Source organism: Sus scrofa, chromosome 10, assembly GCF_000003025.6.
Source record: "Sus scrofa isolate TJ Tabasco breed Duroc chromosome 10, Sscrofa11.1, whole genome shotgun sequence".
Taxonomy (NCBI): Eukaryota; Metazoa; Chordata; class Mammalia; order Artiodactyla; family Suidae; genus Sus; species Sus scrofa.
This window is the reverse complement of record NC_010452.4, coordinates 31,362,427-31,375,684: the sequence shown is the minus strand read 5'-3', so window position 1 is coordinate 31,375,684 and position 13,258 is coordinate 31,362,427. Positions and strand designations below refer to the sequence as shown.

Below are 13,258 nucleotides of genomic sequence, written 5' to 3'. Positions count from 1 at the left end.
TTGGATTAGGAAGATGTGGTGTATATATATATATATATATATATATATATATATATATAATGGAATACTACTCAGCCATAAAAAAGAACAAAATAATTGCATTTGCAGCAACATGGATGGAACAAGAGACCCTCATCCTGAGTGAAGTAAGTCAGAAAGAGAAAGACAAATACCATAGGATATAGGATATCACTTATATTTGGACTCTAATATATGGCACAAATGAAACTTTCCACTGAAATGAAAATCAGGGACCTGGACAACAGACTTGTGGTTGCCAAGGGGGAGGGGGAGGGAGTGGGATGGATTGGGAATTTGGGGTTTACAGACGCAGACTATTGCCTTTGCAATGGATTAGCAATGAGATCCTGTTGTGTAGCACTGGGAACTATGTCTAGTTACTTATGATGCAGTATGACAATGTGAGAAAAAAGAATATATTCATGTGTGTCTAACTGGGTCACCATGCTGTACAGTAGAAAAAAAAAAATAATGTATTTGGAAAATAAAAAATAACCCCAAAGTGGGAACAACCCAAATGTATAATACCTGATTAATGGGTCAGTAAAATACAGTATATTTATACAATGAAATATTACTTAGCAATAAAAACTAACAAAGTCCTGATACCTCTTACAATATGGAGGAATATTGAAAATATTATGCTAAGCAAAAAAAATGACAAAAGACCACATAATTTATGAATATTTTATATATAATGTGCAGAATGGGTTAGGGAGCAGGGGGATTGAAAAGAAAAGGGAAGAACAGCTAATGAGTACAGAGCTCCATATGGGGATGATAAAAAATGTTCTAAACTTGACTTTGATGATTGTCACACAACTCCAAGAATATACTAAAAACCACTGACTTGTATTCTTTTAATTAAATGGTATGTGAATTACATCTCAGCAGAGCCATTTTACAAAAATGAAAAGAATTATATTGTCTTTTTTACTGAAATATAGTTGATGTACGATATTATGTTAGTTTCGGGTGTACTGTGCTGTGATTTGACATTTGCATACATTATGGAATGATCACTACAATAAGTCTAGTAAGCATCTTTAATCAAGTCTTGAGATAAGATTTAGATCAGAAAATGCTGATCAAAACATTGGAAGCCTTCCAGGTTTAGTGAAAACGTATCCAATGGATCTTTAAGAAAACTTCCAAAATGATACAAATGAACTTCTTTACAAAATAAAAACAGACTCATAAACACAGAAAACAAACCTATGGTTACCAAAGGGCAGGGTAAATTAGGGGTCTGGGATTTATAGATACACACTACCACATATAAAATAGATAACCAACCAGGGCCTTCTGTATAGCACAGGGAATTAACTCAATATTTTATAATAACCTATAATGGAAAAAAATCTGAAAAAGTATATATATATATACACATACATGTATAACTGAATCACTTTGTGGTGCACATCAAACTAAGACAACATTGTAAATCAACTGTACTTGAATCAAAAATTTTTTTAAAAGAGAGTTCCCATTGCGGCTCAGCAGTAATGAACCCCACTAGTATCCATGAGGATGCAGGTTTGATCCCTGGCTATAGCTGCCGGCCTATACCAGAGCCACAGCAACACCAGATCTGAGCTGCATCTCTGACCTACACCACAGCTCACAGCAATGCCAGATCCCACTGAGTGAGGCCAGGGATCGAACCCACAACCTCATGGTTCCTAGTCAGATTCGTTTCTGCTGTGCCATGACAGAAACTCCAAACCTGTAATCATTTTGCCCACAAAAGTTTTGAATATGGACTATATCTCACTCATAGGAAAGCAATGTGTTTTAGGGAGTTCCACTGTGGCTCAGCGGTAACGAACCCAACCAGTATCTACGAGGACTGGCCTTGCTCAGTGAGTTAAGGATCCAGCGTTGCTGTGGCTTGGATCTGGCACTGCTATGGTTGGCGTAGGCCAGCAGCTGTAGCTCCGATTTGACCCTTAGCCTAGGAATTTCCATATGCAGCAGGTGCGGCCCTAAAAAGACAAAAAAATAAAGAGTAAGCAATGTGTTTTAAAAACTGAAATTATTCCAGTAAACATCATGTCCTTTTCAGGTAATACTTAGAGTCCTCACTAGCTATTTATTTTCAGAACGAGCAGTAATTATTTTTCATCTGAAATAACTCTCTGACTTTCAAATCTCCTCTATTTCTAAGAATTCATTTTAGTGAAATTTTGTTTGTTTGTTTGTTTGTTTTGTTTTGTTTTGGCTGCACCCGAGGCATATGGAAGTTCCCAGGCCAAGGACTGAACCTACGCCATAGCCGTGGCAACACTGGATCCTCAACCCACTGAGCCACAACAGGAACTCCAAAACTATTTTATTTTTACTGCCTTTTCTGCACACAATCTTTTCCTCGTAAATCTTACTTTGTTCAGATTATTCTTCTCAAAAAAAAATGCTTGTTATATTTCACTTTGGAAAATGTCAGTTTTAAGAACTTAACCCACATCACCCTACTCACACCTGGTTCCCTTAAATACAGAACAGGCTATGTTCCATCCCCGCCACCAGAGGGAGGAGGAGAGGTTCTTCCTAAGCAAGACTGGCCATAACTTGAAAACACAAAAGATCTTTTTCCTTTTCCCCAGTTTTCCCACAGTACTGGGCACATTTCTATTTTATTTGGTCCAGAAGTAAAGACCATTTTCATCATTTTTCTCAAAGAATAATTTAAGTTGCATAATCAGATCTATTGGACATGCTGTGGGCTCCCAGCTACCTTTCCAGATTTCCTTTGACTTGAGCTCACGAAGAACTCCAATTTCACTGTTGGTGGGAATGCAAATTTGTGCAGCCACTATGGAAGACAGTATGGAGATTCCTCAAAAAAATTAAAAATAGAACCACCATACAATCCAGAAATTCCACTCCTGGGTATTTATCTTAAGACACGACTTCAAAAAGACAAAAGCACCCCAGTGTTTACTGTATCTTTTTTTTTTTTTTTTTTTTTTTGGCTGCACCTGTGGCATGGAAAAGTTCCCAGGCCAAGGAGCAAACTCTCATCACAGCAGTAACTCAACCACAGCAGCAACAACATTGAGCCTTTAACCCCTAGGCCACCAGGGAACTCCTATTGCAGCATCTTTTTTTTTTTTTTTACAACAGCCAAGATATGGAAGCAACCTAAATGTCCATCAATAGATGAATGGATGAAGATGTGGTACATACATACAATGGAATATTATTCAGCTATTTGCGACAACATGGATGGAACTTGAGGGCTTTATGCTAAGTAAAGTCAGAGAAAAACAGATACCATACGGTTTCACTTTTATGTGGAATCTTAAAAATGAAACAAATGAACAAACAACCAAGAGCAATAAACTCGTAGATACAAAGAACAAACTGGTGGTTGTCAGAAGAGAGGGGGATGGGCAAAATAGGTGAAGGGGATCAAGAGGTGAAGGGAACCCAGTTATAAAATAAATGTCACAGGGATGTAAGGTACAGCACAGAAAATACAGTCAATAATATTGAAATTACTTTGTTATGAGCATAGATGGTAATATTGTGGTGACTCTTTCATAACGTATAAAAATACTGAATCACTATGTTGTAGACCTGAGACTAATAATACTGTAAGTCAGCTATACTTCAATAACATAAACAACAAAGCACTCCAATTTAAACATGTGCCCTGCAGTGTGAAACCTGGAAGGGAGAGCACCCAGGGGGGGCTCGGGCAGAGGCTGTTTACCAGGGCACACAGAAACATTTCAATTAGTAACTGGCACAGCCAGTTATCAGCCCTGAATATGTGCTCAAAGACAGGTCCAAAAGCAAAGACAGGTCCAGCTTAGACCTTTAGCAGCAGATGCCTCAGAAGAAAAGAGAGAGACGTGTAGAGACTTTCATTTTATGCTCTACACAAGTCCCTAGCGCTTAAATTTTTTACAACAAGCATTCCACTTTGTGTAATTCTTTTTTTAACCTAGCAAAAAGAACAAAGATCTGCTGCTCTCCCTGAGCTTCTGGAAGCCCATCCCAGGATCCCAGTAAATTACTATCCTGACATTGTTGTGTAAAGTATGAGACCTAACACTTTTATTTCTCCAGACCATGGTACTATTAATGGATAAACAGAGGAAGGAAAGTTTGGGGCAAGCTAGGTGAGCATCCAATCCTGGTGACTTAAGCCAAAGCACTGAAAAAAACACTTCTTTTTTTTTTTTGTATTTTTAGGGCCGCACCTGCACCATATGGAAGTTCAGGCTAGGGGTCAAATCGGAGCTGTAGCTGCGGCCAACACCACAGCCACAGCCACACCAGATCTGAACCTTGTCTATGACCTACACCACAGCTCACCACAATGCTGGATCTTTAACCCACAGAGCAAGGCCAGGGATCCAAGTTGCAACCTCATGGAACCTAGTCGAGCTCATTACCACTGAGCCACGACAGGAACTCCTGAAAATTCCACAAAGTTGGGCAATGCTTCGAGAACTCCTTGATCTCCCTGGAATGCCTGCATTGCTGGAGAAAACAGGGCAGCTGGTCCCAGGACCAGCAGCAGCATCACCTGGGGCTAGCTAGGAAGGCAAATTCTCAGACCCCACACCAGTGGAATCAGGAAGTCTGGGCGTGGGCCCAACCATCTGCATCTTTTTGCCACACCCACACACAGTACATAGAACTTCCAGGCCAGAAATTGAACCCATGCCATAGCAATGACAACACCAGATCCTTAACCCACTAGGCCCCCAAGGAACACTACAGCAATGTGCATTTAGCAAGCCCTCCAGGGGAGTCTGACTCAGTAAAGTCAGAATCTCTGCCTTAAGGCATCTGTGTCCCCTGGAGGGGATCCATTGCTGGAGCCACCTGTGGGAACAAAGGAGCCAGCTGTGGGAGAGGCAAGAGGAGAGGAGCTTCCTCCTTGCAACCTTGGGGTGAAAGCACTTATCCAGAGGGCTGAGTGCTTGTATATTCCACAGCTTATATCACAGGGGCTCTGAAGCTTCTAACATTATAATATGATGGAAAATATAGATTTTTTTTTTTTTTCCTAATCAGAGAAGAACATGGAAGGAAGAGCAAGTTAAGAAAAAGTTGGATCCAGGATGATTTAAGAAAGGACTTACCTTTTTGAGGAAGAACATCCTACCTTCACGGGGCTCATCCACGCCCAAAATCCTACCACCAGAACCCCGCTCCTTGGGCGCAGCCTCTGTGACTGTCAGCTGACACCTCAGTGGCGAGGAGATCATCTGAGAGCAAGAGGGAGGGAAGGCAAGAGATGATGAGATAAGGAAGTACCCCCTGCGCTGTTCTCCCACCTCTACCCCCGATGGAGCTGGGAGGGTGAGCACTCTCAAGGAACCTAGGAAGGTCTGTTCCTTGAAACCAGTGTCTTGGGAGATTTCAAGCAAATTTCACTTTGCTTTCAAAACTGCTCCATCCTTCTTCCAACTTCCCTCAAGAGACAACAGAAGGGAAGGTCAGTGGCTCTCCCAGGACACAAGCTCATCACTCTGCCATTTACTGGCTATAAGACCTCAGGAAGTGGAGTTCCGGTCATGGCTCAGTGGTTAACAAACCTGACTAGTAACCGTGAGGTTGTGGGTTCAATCCCTGGCCTCACTTAGTGGGTTCAATCCCTGGCCTCACTTAGTGGGTTAAGGATCCAGCGTTGCCGTGAGCTGTAGTGTAAGTTGCAGACGCGGCTGGGATCCTGAGTTGCTGTGGCTCTGGCATAGGCCAGCAGCTACAGCTCCAATTAGACTCCTAGCCTGGGAACCTCCATATGCCCAGGTGCAGCCCCAAAAAGACAAAAGACTATATATATATATATATATATAGTCACTTTGCTGGGTCACTTTGCTTATATATATATATAAGACCTCAGGAAGTTACTTAGCCTTTCTGTGTGTGCATCAGTTGTCTGGTCTGTGAAATGGAGCAATAGTGGTAGAAGTAAACTGCCCAGCATACAGTGTTAGCTGTTATCATTGTATCAACACGTCTACCATTGAATTACATGGAGAAAAGGAAAATGTCTTCATTTAGTAAGACTTCTTCCTATAGTAAGACACTGTAAGACAGGGGCTTCCTGGGAACAAGAATAAAGTATTTTGATTCACCTTGTGAGGTTTATTAAAACAGAACCACATTAAAACCCCTAGAAATGCTTATGTTTTCATTCAGAGCGTGGACAGCAGACGAAGAAGGGACATGAGCCAGAAACCCACGGAGCAGCCATAGGTCGGATCCATTCTATATAAATCTGAGTCCTCTCCCAACCAGGAGGAGTGAAACGGTTCCTTTAATACAGCAAGACAAGCAGCCCAGGGGACGGGGATGGGGGGAGGCCTGAGGGGCGAAATGACCCAACAAGAGAGGGGGTGTTACTGAATCACATTCTTTTGCTCAACTCACAGCAAGCCAGATGCTGAGATGCCAAGGTTTGCAGCAGAGAAAGGATTTATTGACAAGGCAGCCAAGCGAGGAAACAGGAGAACAAGTCCCAAATCCACTTCCCCAAAGGTGAGGGACGAGGGGTATTTATGCTATAAAGCTGAGGCATGGGGAACATGGGGAAGTGTGATTGGAAGTAAGAAAAAGCTGAGCAACACCAGATCTGAGCCACACAGGTGCAACCAAGCTGTCAGCTTCTTCAGGGGACACGTGTTCAGACAATGGTGCGTTACCATGTTCTGAGGGTGGAGTTCAGGGCCCTCTGATGTCAAAAGGACACTTGCACATGCCCGATGGGTGGGTCAGTGGTCCCCATCAGTCTTAACCAGCTCAAGCTCAAACTGGACACAGCTGTTTAGGCTTCGTGAAGCTTGGAGGACAGATTTGTGGTTGCCAAGGAGGAGGGAGAGGCAGTGGGATGGACTGGGAATCTGGGGTTAATAGATGCAGACTATTGCCTTTGGCATAGATAAGCAATGAGATCCTGCTCTATAGCACTGGGAACTGTATCTAGTCACTTATGATGGAGGATAACATGAGAAGAATTATATATATACATATATATATGTGTGTGTGTGTGTAACTGGGTCACTTTGCTGTACAGTAGAAAATTGACAGAACACTGTAAACCAGCTATGATGGAAAAAATAAAAAACATTAAAAAAAAAAATAAGTCAAGGCTGTGCTAGCCTTGTGGTAAAGTAGTGAATGTGACAGTGGTACCCAAGTCCTCTTAGAACTTCCCAGAAGGGAAAAAAAAGTACAGACAGCTCAACAGGATTGTTGGATCAGATAAAAGATACATTAGAAATGTTTACATTTGCTGAATAAAAACCTAAGGACTGTTAGAAAAAAAAAATACAGTCCCCGGGATCCTTTGAAGTTGGGCGTGGCTATATGCCTAAATTTTGAGCAATGGAATGTAAGCAGAAGTGAGTTTACACTCTTCTCTCTTTTTCCTCTTGGCTGCCTGGAATGCAGATCCAATGGCTGGAGCTCCAAGCAGCCATCTTGGACCATGAGGTAACCATGAGCCTGGAAGCTTGGACTAACATAGATAGACAAGAGCCTGAGTCTTCTACAATTTTGTGAAACTGTCATCCAGTCTTGAACTGCCTACTTCCAGATTTCTTTTATATGAGAGAGAAATAAATTTCCAATTTATTTAATCCACTGTTATTTTTGGCTTTTCTGATACATGCAGACAAGTGTAATCCCAAGTGATACAGAGGGATTTGACACACCTAAGATATCTAATAAGATTTTTTATGTTTATGAGTGCACAGCACAATCAGGGAAACAAGGTATTTGATGCTGGTTCCTGAAGAAAGAGATGGTGAATATCCCAAATGGCAAGTGAGAGATAAATAGGGAACTTTCATAATAAAAAATAATAATTTCAGGAGTTCCTGCTATACCACTGTGGGTTAAGAATACAACTGCTGTGGCTCAGGTGGCTGTGGAGGCGCAGGTTCAATCCCCAGCCTGGCACAGTAGGTTAAAGGATCTAGGATTTTTGCAGCTGTGACTCAGATTCAGTCCCTCGCCTGGGAATCCATAGGCCATGGGTGCAGCTATAAAAAAAAAATTAACTTAAATTTAAATTTTAAAAAATAAGAATTTCAATGGGAAGATTTTTTTTTGTCTTTTTTTTTTTTTTTTTTTTTTTTTTAGGGCCGCACCCACAGCATATTGGAGATTCCCAGGCTAGGGGTCCAATCGGAGCTGTACCTGCTGGCCTACACCACAGCCACAGCAACACAGTTACAAGCCTCATCTGCAACCTACACCATAGCTCACAGCAACACCTGATCCTTAACCCACTGAGCGAGGCAATGGATCAAACCTGCGTCCTCATGAATACCACTCAGATTTGTTTCTGCTGAGCCACAACGGGAACTCTGCCACAGCTTCAAATTCTACAAAGCAAAAGCTAACAGACTACTGGAAGAGGTAAATTCACAACCAAATTTGGAGATTTTAACAATCTCTCTTAGTAACTGATAGAATAAGCAAACAAACAAAAAGGCGACAATAACGTAGAAGGTTTCAGGAATCCAACTCCCTCCTGGGTATATTCCAAAGAAATGAGTTCTTATGCCCAACAAAAAAACATGTTCAAATATATTCACAGCAGTTTTATTTATAATAGCCCCAAACCTGAAAACAACCTATATGGTTGTAAACAGCAGAATGAACAAATAAGTTGTGTTCTGTTAATTAACGGGATATTACACAGCAATGAAAAGAAATGGCCTGTCAATACAGTCCACTCCTCAATCACAATGATGCAATGTTAAACAGAAGAAATCAGTTACAGGGTATATATTCTAGGATTCTGGGTACATGAAGTTCATAAATGGATAAAACTGATCTATGATAATACAGGTTGGAATGGCATTTTAACCCTTGAAACTTATGAGCTGGAAGCAGAGCAAAAGGAAGCCTCCTGGGGTGCTGGAAAGTTCTCTATCTCTATCTAGGAGGTGATGACGTGGAGAGATGGATGTGTAAAAATTTATCACATTTATCTGTATACTTTACTGCAAATATCTCAATAAATAAAACAAATTGAAGAGGGCTTCAAAAAACACATGAAAAGATGTTCAACATCATTCATGATTAGAGAAATGCAAATCAAAACCACTATGAAGTACCACCTTAAACCAGCCAGAATGGCCATCATCCAAAAGTCTACAGACAATAAGTGCTGGAGAGGGTGTGGAGAAAAAGGAACCCTCATACACTGTTGGTGTGAATGTAAATTGGTGCAACCACTATAGAAAAGAGTATGGAGATGCCTCAGAAAACTAAAAATAGAATTACCATTTGATCAAGCAATCCCACTCCTAGGCATCTATCCAGAGAAAACCATGACTCAAAAAGACCCATATACTCCAATGGTCACTACAGCACTGTATACAATATCCAAGACATGGAAACAACCTAAATGTCCATCGACAGAAGAGTGGATAAGGAAGATGTAGTACATATACACAATGGAATATTAATCAGCCATTAAAAGGAATGAAATACCATCATTTTTAGCAACATGGATGGACCTAGAAATTATCATGCTAAGTGAAGTCAGTCAGACAATGAGACACCAACATCAAATGCTATCACTCACATGTGGAATCTAAAAAAAGGACATAACAAACTTCTTTGCAGAACAGATACTGACTCACAGACTTTGAAAAACTTATGGTTTCCAAATGAGACAGGATGTGGGGTGGGGGCATGCACTGAGGGTTTGGGATGGAAATGCTATAAAATATGGTTGTGATGATTGTTGTACAACTATAAATGTAATAAAATTCATTAAGTAATCAAATTGAAGAGGCCTTATTTGGGGCTTTGATGCAAATTAATTATTTCATATCTTTCCAAATATCTAGCTTTTTAAAGGGCCACATCTGTGACATTTGGAATTTGCAGGCTAGGGGTTAAATCGGAGCTGCAGCTGCCGGCCTACGCCACAACCACAGCAACTCAGGATCCAAGCTGTATCTGTAACCTACACCGCAGCTTGTTCCAGCACCAATGGATCCTTAACCCACTGAGCGGAGGCCAGGGCTCGAACTTGCATCCTCATGGACTCTATGTCAGATTCTTAACCCACTGAACCACAATGGGAACGCCTAGCATTTTTTCTTGCTATAATTATGTAAAGAAGAAGTAACTGTTTTTTCACCAAGCACCATGCTTATAACCCCCAATCCCTCCAGTTAAGACTTGTGTGTTCAGTCAACTCCCAACTCAATAACAAGAGTTTCTGTCGAAGCTCAGCAGAAACGAATCTGACTAGGACCTATGAGGACGCAGGTTCAATCCCTGGCATTGCTCAGTGGTTTAAGGATTCTGCATGCCGTGAGCCATGCTGAAGGTTGCAGACCCGGCTCAGATCTGGCGTTGCTGTGGCTCTGGTGTAGGCCAGTGCCTAAAGCTCTGATTCGACCCCTGGCCTAGGAACCTCCATATGCCATGAGTGCAGCCCTATAAAGACAAATAAATAAATAAATAAAGGGGATTTGGGTGCAATAAAAAATGTTTAATTTTCTCTATGTGCCTTGACATGAAAAGACTTGAAACTTCTGCTCTAGATAACTGGAAGCCAGTTAGGTTGTTTGCACCGAGCCTGGGAGTAGTAGGGTCAGTGATGGAGAACCCTGGGACTGGACTGGGGAAGGACTTGGCTGAGGGAGGTGTGATGTCCACTCTATGTGTCAACCTATCAGGGTCACAGGATGCCTGGACAGCTGCATAAACAGTGTGTCTGGGTGTGTCTGTGACAGGTGTTTCCAGAAGAGCTTAGTATGTGAATCAGCTGGCCCCATAAATCAGCAGGCCCCATAAATCAGGCAGGCCTCCCCAGTGTGGAAGGTCATCACCCAACCTGTTGAGGGTTTGAATAGAACAAAAAGGCAAAGGAAGTTTGATATCTCTCCCTCCTTCTCTCCCTCTCTGACTGACTGAAAGGGCTGACTTATCAATCTCCTACCACTGCCTGATGTAGACGGATGTTTAAGAAAGAGACATGGGATGGACCTAGAGATTCTCAAACTAAGTGAAGTTAGTCAGAGAGTGAAAGACAAACATCTTATGATATCACTTATATGTGAGATCTAAAAAAAGGATACAAATGAACTTATTTGCAGAACAGAACTCATGGACTTCGAAAATAAACTTGTGGTTACCAAAGGGGACAGGTGGGGTGGGAGGGATGGACTAGGGGTCTGAGGTTGACATACACACACTGAGGTATATGGAATGACTGGCCAATGGCGACCTGCTGTATAGCTCAGGGAACTCTACCCAGTATTCTGTGATAATATATGTGGGAAAAGAATCGGAAAGAGAATGGATGTGTGTACATGTACAACTGAATCAATTTCTTGTACAGCAGAAATGACCACAACCTTGTAAATAACTCTACTTCAATAAAACTTTTTAAGATGGGGAAAAAACAGACATGAAAACTGCTATTGAATTATCTGTAATAAAGGAAAAGAGTGTCATTCTCAGCATCTCTCAGTCTCCACTATGTAAGGAAAATCTCTCTTAGGTCGAGGGACAGGAAGTGCTATGCTCTTTGAGAAGCTGGCTTGGGTTTACTTTATGATGAGTGAATATTTTCCCCACCTTGTCCCAACTGCTAAGGAGCCTGCAGCTGTGGCAACTAGATAGGGCCTTTGAAATGCATCTGAGTCCTCACCCTACTCCCAGTTTCACTTTATTTTCCTCATTCAGCTTCCTTTTACACCACTTTCTCAGCTATTTCATTGTGTGTTCTTACACATATGCTTGGAAGCTGCCACAATTCTTCTTTTAGGATACAGGCGGAGCAAAAACACATAAGAAAGGAGAAGGAGAAGTCCACTAAGATGGAAAAAGAGTGCAAAAAAAGTAACAGCTGTATAGACATTGCTCCAATGATATGCAATGGCTGGCAGGCATATTAAAAGATGGTTAATATCACTAACCATGCAGGAAATGCAAATTATAAACCACAATGAGATTTTGCCTCATACCCATTAACATGGCTGGAAGGAAGGAAGGAAGGAAGAGAGGGAGGGAGGACGAGAGAGAGAGAAAAACCAAGAGTTGCGAGGATGAGGAGAAAAGGGAATGCCAGTACACTGTTGGTGGGATTATAAGATGGTGCAAATGCTATAAAAAATAGTAAGGAAGTTCCTCAAAGAGATAAAAATAGAACTACCATAGGATCCAGCAATTCTACTTCTGGGTATATAGCCAACAGAACAGAAAGTTGGGTTTCAAACAGGTATTTACAGACCCATGTTCAAAGCAGCATCGTTCACAATAGCCAAGAGGAGGAAGCAACTCAAATGTCCACCCACAAATGAATGGATGGGCAAAATGTGGTATACACATACAACAGAATATTTTTCAGCCCTAAAGAGGAAGGTCTGACACATACTACAACATGGATGAACCTTGAGGACATTATAAAATAAATCCGTATCAGAAAGTCAAAACTCAGGGGTTCCCATCATGGCTCAGTGTTTAATGAACCTGACTAGTATCCATAAGGACGCGGGTTCGATCCCTGGCTCTGCTCAGTGGGTTAAGGATCTGGTGTTGCCGTGAGCTGGGGTGTAGGTCACGGACGAGGCTTGGATCTGGTGTGGCTGTGGCTGTGGCTGTGGTGTAGGCCGGCAGCTATAGCTCCAATTAGACCCCTAGCCTGGGAACCTCCATATGCAGCCCTAAAAAAAAGTCAAAGACTGTATTTTTCTTATATGAGGTATCTAAAGTAGTAACATTCATAGGGAAAGAAAGCAGAATGATAGCTTCCAGGGGGTTAAGGAGTTGTTTAATGGGTATGGAGTTTCAGTTTTGCAAGTTGAGAAGTTCTGGAGATGGTCTGTACAACAACATAAATGTACCTGATACTACTGAACTGTACACAGAGAGAGGGTTAAGATGGTGATTTTATGTTATATGTATTTTGCCACATTTTTTTAAAGACAAGAAAGATAAGCTTTTTTTTTTTTTTTTTAGGGTTGCACCTGTGGCATATGAAAGTTCCCAAGCTACGGGTGGAATCAGAGCTATAGTTGCCAGCCACAGCCACAGCCACAGCCACAGCAAAGGGGGATTCGAGCTGTGATTGCGATCTACACCACAGCTCATGGTAACACCAGATCCTGCCAGATCCTTAACCCACTGAGCGAAGCCAGGGATCGAAACTGCATTCTCATGGATACTAGTTGATTTATTACCGCTGAGCTGCAGTGGGAGCTCCCCAGAAAGATAAGCTTTCAACCTTTCACAGTTTTGC

At 41.7% G+C, this 13,258-nt stretch overlaps 1 protein-coding gene across 3 annotated transcripts in view; it reads right to left on the bottom strand.

Moving 5' to 3' along the window:
* Nucleotides 1–13,258, bottom strand: part of FRMD3 (FERM domain containing 3) — a 407,251-nt gene that overhangs the window by 372,665 nt on the left and 21,328 nt on the right. For all 3 annotated transcript variants that reach the window (XM_021064660.1, XM_021064663.1, XM_021064662.1), the window contains one exon: nt 5,121–5,246. In XM_021064660.1, the coding sequence (XP_020920319.1) occupies nt 5,121–5,246 (126 nt within the window). The remainder of the gene's footprint in view (nt 1–5,120; nt 5,247–13,258) is intronic.